Source organism: Contarinia nasturtii, unplaced genomic scaffold (assembly GCF_009176525.2).
Source record: "Contarinia nasturtii isolate CC-2019 unplaced genomic scaffold, AAFC_CNas_1.1 Cnas_scaffold_350, whole genome shotgun sequence".
NCBI lineage: Eukaryota > Metazoa > Arthropoda > Insecta > Diptera > Cecidomyiidae > Contarinia > Contarinia nasturtii.
In genome coordinates this window covers 1393222-1400608 of record NW_022197705.1, presented here as the reverse complement: position 1 = coordinate 1400608, position 7387 = coordinate 1393222, and the positions used below count along the sequence as shown (strand labels likewise).

The 7387-nt window shown below is 33.7% G+C and overlaps 2 protein-coding genes across 2 annotated transcripts; both read left to right on the top strand.

Annotated features, from left to right (window-relative positions):
* The first annotated feature begins 415 nt into the window (after positions 1–415).
* On the top strand, positions 416–3940 carry LOC116338273 (Krueppel-like factor 4). The gene is made up of 4 exons (XM_031763410.1): positions 416–768; positions 2359–3300; positions 3376–3388; positions 3479–3940. Exons 1-4 carry the CDS (start codon positions 706–708, stop codon positions 3640–3642), a joined length of 1182 nt encoding a protein of 393 aa, XP_031619270.1. The 5' UTR covers positions 416–705; the 3' UTR covers positions 3643–3940.
* Positions 3941–4425: 485 nt separating this feature from the next.
* LOC116338000 (mediator of RNA polymerase II transcription subunit 15) lies at positions 4426–7206 on the top strand. Its single transcript, XM_031763011.1, has 7 exons — positions 4426–4536; positions 4637–4764; positions 4842–5014; positions 5077–5502; positions 5575–5839; positions 5917–6069; positions 6140–7206. The coding sequence occupies exons 1-7, from the start codon at positions 4475–4477 to the stop codon at positions 7066–7068; spliced, it is 2136 nt and encodes a 711-aa protein (XP_031618871.1). The 5' UTR covers positions 4426–4474; the 3' UTR covers positions 7069–7206.
* The last annotated feature ends 181 nt before the right edge of the window (positions 7207–7387 follow it).

Sequence of the window (7387 nt, the reverse complement as noted above, 5' to 3'; positions counted from 1 at the left end):
AAATCACTGTGTTTATCTGTATTCCGCTTCCATACAAAACGATTTAGAGGCAGCTATCGTTTTGTATGTATAGTTTGGCCACCGCATACATACTGTATTTTATCGGGTGAGCCCAAAGATCTATGTTTGTGTCATTTAGCTGGTTTCTCTATGAAAATGACATATGTGTGTTTGTAAAATGGAAATTCACCAGAGAAAACAAACGAAATTATAATCTTCGAAATTTGAATTAATATGTCGTCATTGACATCCAATGCTAGAGAGCACCCTGTTCAAACGGGGCATATGAATACAATGCGCAACGTTGTCAGCCATCACAAACGGAGTGCGGAATATATGTATGTGTATGTGGTCGTTTTTTTATTTTTATTTTGTTTTGAGTCAGCAAGCGAGAATTCGGTGTGTCGTACATTAGCACCAGAAGAGGTAAAGCATTATTCAAAAGTTTGCAGTGGATCAGAACGAATGTATAGTGTCTGTGCTTAGCAAAATTCAACATATTTTTTTTCTGCATTTGTTATTCAGAAAAAGTGACAAAAATCAAGACATTAAAAGAAAACTATTTAAGAACAATTTAACGAGAAATTTGAAAGATTTCTATTGATTATTACAATTTTAAGAATTGCAAAGGACAATTTAAAAGAAAAATAATTTTCTTGTGTTCTGTTTGGATAAAAATTAAATTTTAATCAAATACTATAAAAAATGGAGCCCGAATTAAGTTTACTATCACCGCCAGCTACTCCACCGCTTGAACAAGAAAGCAAGGTGAGTCAATCATGCCTATAATAACTAAAAATAGTGTGAGATGCAAATTGCACGACCTACATGACAAAGGGTATTCCTTTTTATCGACCCATAGTAATGTTCAAATATAAATAAATACACAGCGTTGAGAGTAGCAATGAAATGACCTGAATCGAACAGAAAAAATTCATTGCACAAAAAAAAATCTTCCTTGAAATTACGTTTTCATTTGCGGGATCTATTACCTCTTGATTAAATACCGTAAATATAAATATATGGCTAGACATAATCGCATCAATATCCAGCAAAAAAAAAAAAATGATAGATAACGATAAACAGCTTCCTAATATAAATTCAGCAACAAAAAAAAGACGGAAGAAATCGTCCACCTATTTCGCTACTCATAAGCGACTCGTGCAATTTTCCAAACAAAAACAACCGCTTGCGCGTCGTTCTTCTGTTTGCACTTTAGACTCATGCTTGTATCACGCACTGTTCATTCGTCGATCAGCTGGTGTTCACGTGAACACTTTGTAAACATTCCTACTGATTTTCCATATCGTTGTCGCCGTGCTTGTAGCTGGCTAGCGTGCGCTCCCATTCAGTATAATACATTCACAGACGTAAGAGCGCAGACTTGTGTTGACGTATGTGCCAATACACGAGTGCTAATGCGATACACTAAAATTTCGCCTCATACGTTAATAGACTTGTTGTTGTTGTTTTATTTCTCTTTTCTCTTTTTATTCTTCATGATTGTGTCATTTTTGTTTTTGAAATGTTTTTTTTTTTCTTTAATTCGTTGGGCGATGTTGTTTGTATGACGTTTTTATCGGTACGGGATTCACATATAAAATCGTCTACATTGTATTATTCTACTACACGAATTCGATGCCGATATTTACACTCGCCGAACGTGTGACGATTTTAATATTCGATGATTTTGCGCACTCATAATAATCGGCAATACAAAAGACAGAATATACCAAGCAAAAGATAGCGCAATAAAATTTTGTGTTCTCGAAAAATGTAAAAAGGTAGCGAACGATACATGATTGCATCGTGCGCGGAACAAACATCCATTCAACATTTCATTGATGAAATAGCACATTACGCATGTAACGCGATTGATAACACTTTGTTTATGGAAAAATTTTCAAATCACCCACTCATAAATGTCTTCTATTTATGGTGCGTGTCTAGTGCATATTTGTTATTCTAAAAATGTACATGTCCATACATCAATACAAAAAAGCAATTGTAGTAATTGCGTCAGCTGTCGCAATCCATCATAAAATTTCACTCACTTTTAGTGCGACCAATACAAAGTTTCACTCACTAGCTAGTAGTAGTACTTTCGATTAAATTACGTTGCAAGTGAAACAGAATCTATCTAATAGATTAAGTCATTTACGCTACATCTTGTTATTCAAAAATTGAGATAACGGCCGCTGACTTTGTGACACATAATACTTGAACTAATGTTGCAACAATATGTTCTATATATAGATTTACTTGATTGCGTTTCTGTTTTTTTTATTTTGTTTAATTCTAAACAGGAAATTTGTTGACTTTTATTAAATTTTTTGTCTTGTTTTTTTTTTCTATTAGAATGACGATGTAAATAGCTTGAAGCGTAATTTCCTGAAAATTTTCAATTCGCAACCATCTTCAAAGTTTTTGATAACACCAAATCCATCGGACTCTGAAGATGAATCGGATTTACCGCCTCGTAAGCGATTGTGTGCCCGAGATCAGTTCAATATATCCATGGCCAATACACCACCCCAATCGGAGTCAGACAACGAGTCGAATGCATCGTCGTCATTTATATTTTCTGACAATCAGTTAAAATCAAGCGATCAAAATGTCATATCACAAGCTGCTCAAAACCTTCAACAGCAACGGCCAAGTGTTATTATGCGTGCAACATCAAATGGTGTGTATTGCGTCGATTCGCCAAATGAAACGAATTTATTACGCAGCGTCAAATATAAGATGGGCAGAAAACTGTCTGAAAAAGATATTGAAGACACCGTTTCGCATTGTGAACATAGTGCGAACGAGGAGTATTCAAATGTAGCAAGAGTCAAAACATCAAAAATTAAACAAAGAAATGTTACGATTGTGGAGAAGAGTAGTCCAATTCCATGCAAAAATACACCAATTGCAACGGTACAACCGCAAGTTCGAAATACCACTACTCACTTGCCAGCCATTGCCCCAAAACTACCGCATGGCTTTTATATTGCTGCCAATCCGGGTGAAATTCTATCAAACGGAGGATTCATAATTTTAAATTCCGCGAGTCAACAAATTGTCACTGCCACACAAATTGTCACTGTACCGACAAAGCCAGTCATTACAACAAACCCAGTACCCGAACGCCGTCGGGTTTATGAATGCAACTATCCAAATTGTGGCAAAAACTATTTTAAATCAAGTCATTTGAAGGCACATCAACGCATTCATACAGGTGAAAAACCATTTTGCTGTAGGTGGGATGGATGCGAACGACGTTTTAGTCGATCCGATGAACTATCAAGACACAAGGTATATTTATTTTATTCATTTCAACAATTTCTTTAACTTATAATAATATTTTTTTTTTTCATTAACTACATCCAGCGTACTCACACAGGTAGGTTAAGACTCTTTACGAAAGAGTAAAAAATATATTTTTATATAATCAAAAAATTATATTAAATATTATTTATATTTTTTTATCCAGGCGAAAAGAAATTTGTGTGCCCCGTGTGTCAAAAACCTTTCATGAGAAGCGATCACTTGTCAAAACATGTCAAACGGCATGCAAAGAAAACTCATTCGGGCGCATTACGGCCGATTGTGCCAACTACACAAAAAATTCAAGCCGTTAAAATTCTATTACAATAAATAAAACACAAGAAGGCATTCCCAAAATCGCGACTTCAATCACACACACACACACACACACACATACATACAAATTAGTTAAGAAACATTTCTATTTGCACCTCGAAGGATTCTTTCTTTTTTTGTAGAAGAAACAAAAAGTTTTTCAACTTAATCAATATTAAGCCCATAAATAGTTATTCTATCATATACTAGAAAATTATGACTCTGTTGATTCTCAATCATATGTTTTCGTTTATTATTTTTACTATTACTATTATAATGTACATGCATAGGACCAATTTGCTTTTCGCAATTTATCAACTTAACATTATTTTAAAAAAGAAGATTTATGTACTTGATATTTAGTTGTTAGATTTTTACTGAGAAAAAAAAATCGTATTATAACTGTGTAATAATATATTTCTTGTAGTAAGTATCTGTGATAAATTTGATATAATGTAATCAAAAAAATTTCTCATAAAACATGAAATAAAACCGTAAAAATTAAAGAATTAAAATTATTTTGATTTGGAGTGTTTTTTTTTTTCATTTAAATATAAAACATAAGAAAACTGACAATGAATGTAATTACTATACTTGATGTAAATAACAGCTAGACATTCAGCACTTTCAACGTACTTTTTATATTACCCGCTTTTTTCGATTGTAATATTTTCAGTTACAATGCCCTCTTCCGGAACTTACGAACATTAGATTGTTGACGTTTAATGGAAGCCAATGAAAAAAGTCTCTCGAATTATTTTTTATTGCTATCAACAAGAGATTAAGTTATCAGTTTTTCTTTGTTTTTTTTTTTTTTTATAAAAAAGAATTTAAAAAAATCGTTGCTATGGACAACTCATCAGTAGATTGGCGGTCGCCAACGTATCGACAGAATGTGGTGGAAAAAATGTAATATTATAGGATTTAGAAAAAGTTAAACGTGTTTGAAATATGGAGTTAATGAATTTTCTTTCTTTTTTCTCTTCTTCCGTGTATCTTTCTTGTGTAGAAATGAAGCATTACAAAATGTTGGTATTATGAAAAGCGCTAGTGAAATGGAAAATCAAGTGTTTCAAAAAGCTTCATCGCACGACGAATATCGCAATATGGTTGCAAAAATTGTTTTGCATATGCAAAGTTAGTCAAACTAATGTCCATTCGTTCGGCGAAATGTAATTTAATAAAATGTTTGTCTTTTCATCACTCTAATAAAGGCCAGAAAAACAAAAAGCAACAATCAGAAACCATGGATCCAATAAATGCATTGCAACATTTAACTAATCAGGGAACGCGAAACCCAATGCCCGGACAAATGATGGCTATGGGGGGTAATCAAATGCAAATGGGTAATAATACAAATCCGAACGCATTGCAAAATCTCATAAACGTAAGTTTAAATATAATTAGGAATTTAAAATAATATATTTCAAAAAGATTTATCAATTTTAGCAACGGGCTGGACAAGCCCAAATGCAATCCATGCCAAATATCCGAGGCGCTGTTCCGAATTCAATGGCCAATACAATGGGAAACGCGATGCCCAATGCTATAAATGCCATGAATTCCAACAACATGAACATGAATATGGGAACATCAAATCAACCGAATCAGATAGCAGGCAACAACATGGTTGGCCAAATGAATCAAATGCAAATGAACCAACTACAAACCGGACAAATGAACTCTATGAACAATATGAACATACCAATGAATATAAATCCAACAATGCCACAGAATCAAATGAATGCATCTAATTTGAATCAACAAATCAATCCAAATCAAATGTCTCAAATGTTAAACCGTATAAATTCCGTGCAAAATATCGTTCAGCAAAATTCATCGAATGTGGGAAATCAAATGAACCAAGCACAAATGGTATTTATCACATTTATTGAAAATTTGACGTAGACACATTATAAAAATGATTTTTCGTTGTTCCTTTTATAGACTCAAATCAATGCACAAATGATGTCGAATCCGAATATGCCTTCGAACATAAACCAGCCGAACGTTGTTTCGAATGTCCAGAGTGTTCAAAATGCACCGCCCAACGTCTCAACGGGACCAAATGTAAGCGTACCGAATGTCAGTGTGCCGAATACAAGCGGAGGACCAGCTCAGCTACAAGCCGCAAACCAAATGAATCAGATGAATCAGATGATAAATATGCCACATATGGCCCGCAATCAGCCAGCCAATCTATACCAAGGCAGTAAATTATCTTCAGATTTCAAAATTTATGCAATATTACCTTCACAATACTTACATCTATTTTTATTTTGCTTCTAGTTCGAAATCCAACACCAAATCAATCGTTTTTCAGAAAAAGTCCAAGTCCATCAATTCCATCGCCAATGGGAAATAGTTTACCTAATCAAATGGTTCCGAGTCCCTTAGTACCATCACCACAAGTTGTTCCAAATATCATGTCACAAAGAACTGGTGCGTTAAATTTTTCAATTTTGAGTTTAAAAATCATTCTAATGATAACTGTTTACATTTTTTTTTGTAGTTATGGCACCATCGCCAAGTAACACAAATTTGAATACACCTGGCCAAGCGAATGCAGCACCCAGCCCATTAAATCCACAAGAAGAGCATTTGTATCGTGAAAAATATCGACAACTAACTAAATATATTGAGCCTCTGAAGAAAATGATGAATCGTATGGGAAGCGATGATGAAAAGCTATTGAAAATGAATAAATTGCTTGAAATTTTGTGCAATCCAAATCAACGCATACCATTGGAAACATTAATAAAATGTGAAGCTGCTCTTGAAAAAATGGATCTTAAATCGTACTCAATGGCATCAAACGCAACAAACTTTCCCAGTGGATCAAAGGAACACAATGTCAACAATGCTCTTTTGGATGCGGTTAGTGCAAATTTGCAGAGTCCTATAGGCAATCATACATTGCAAAGAACATTCAGGCCGTGCATTGAATCCCTCTTTGGTCCTGATATAAAAAATTTGCCTCAAACTAAATATGCTCGCACTTCATCGAATGATACTAAGCAAATAAGCAATACGTCAAACGAAGTACCCCATGTATTGCAAGGTGAAATTGCCAGACTTGATCGAAAATTCAAAATTACATTGGATTCGTCCGTTCAGAGTGGATCGAAAATTTTGAAGTTAATTTGCTATTTGAACGATGATCCGTACCTACCATGTATACCACCACTGTATATTGATATTCCTGAAGACTATCCTGAGACTTCGCCTTCTTGTACACTTCTTGACGAAATGAGTGCCACACAATTTTTGGATTCCATTCAAAAGATATTCTCGGCTCGAATGCTAAAAATGCCCTCTTTGTATTCATTATCACATATTTTGGATACCTGGGAAATGTCTATTCGTCAAGCATGCTCTCCCAATAACAACAACAGTAGCATAAATTCAATCACATCAACGAGTGTTGCTTTGGGTGTTTGATTATGAATATTTTTTCTAGTTTTTCATATTTACTTACTTTGAATCGTTCTTTTATTCATTATTATTCTCAATTATATTTTTCCATCTACAAAAATATGGTAAATAAAAATCATTTCGCTCATTTTGTAGAAAACAGAATACACTGCGTTTAAATTATTTTTTGTTTGCATAAATTTTAATTTTTCTATTTTATTTACATTTTTAATAATAATTTTTCAAAATATTGGTTATAAAATTGTGTGATGATACAATTTTTTTTGACTTACAATAAAAATGCACCAGTGAATTAGTAGTTTAATTAGCTTATACTGATCTTAAT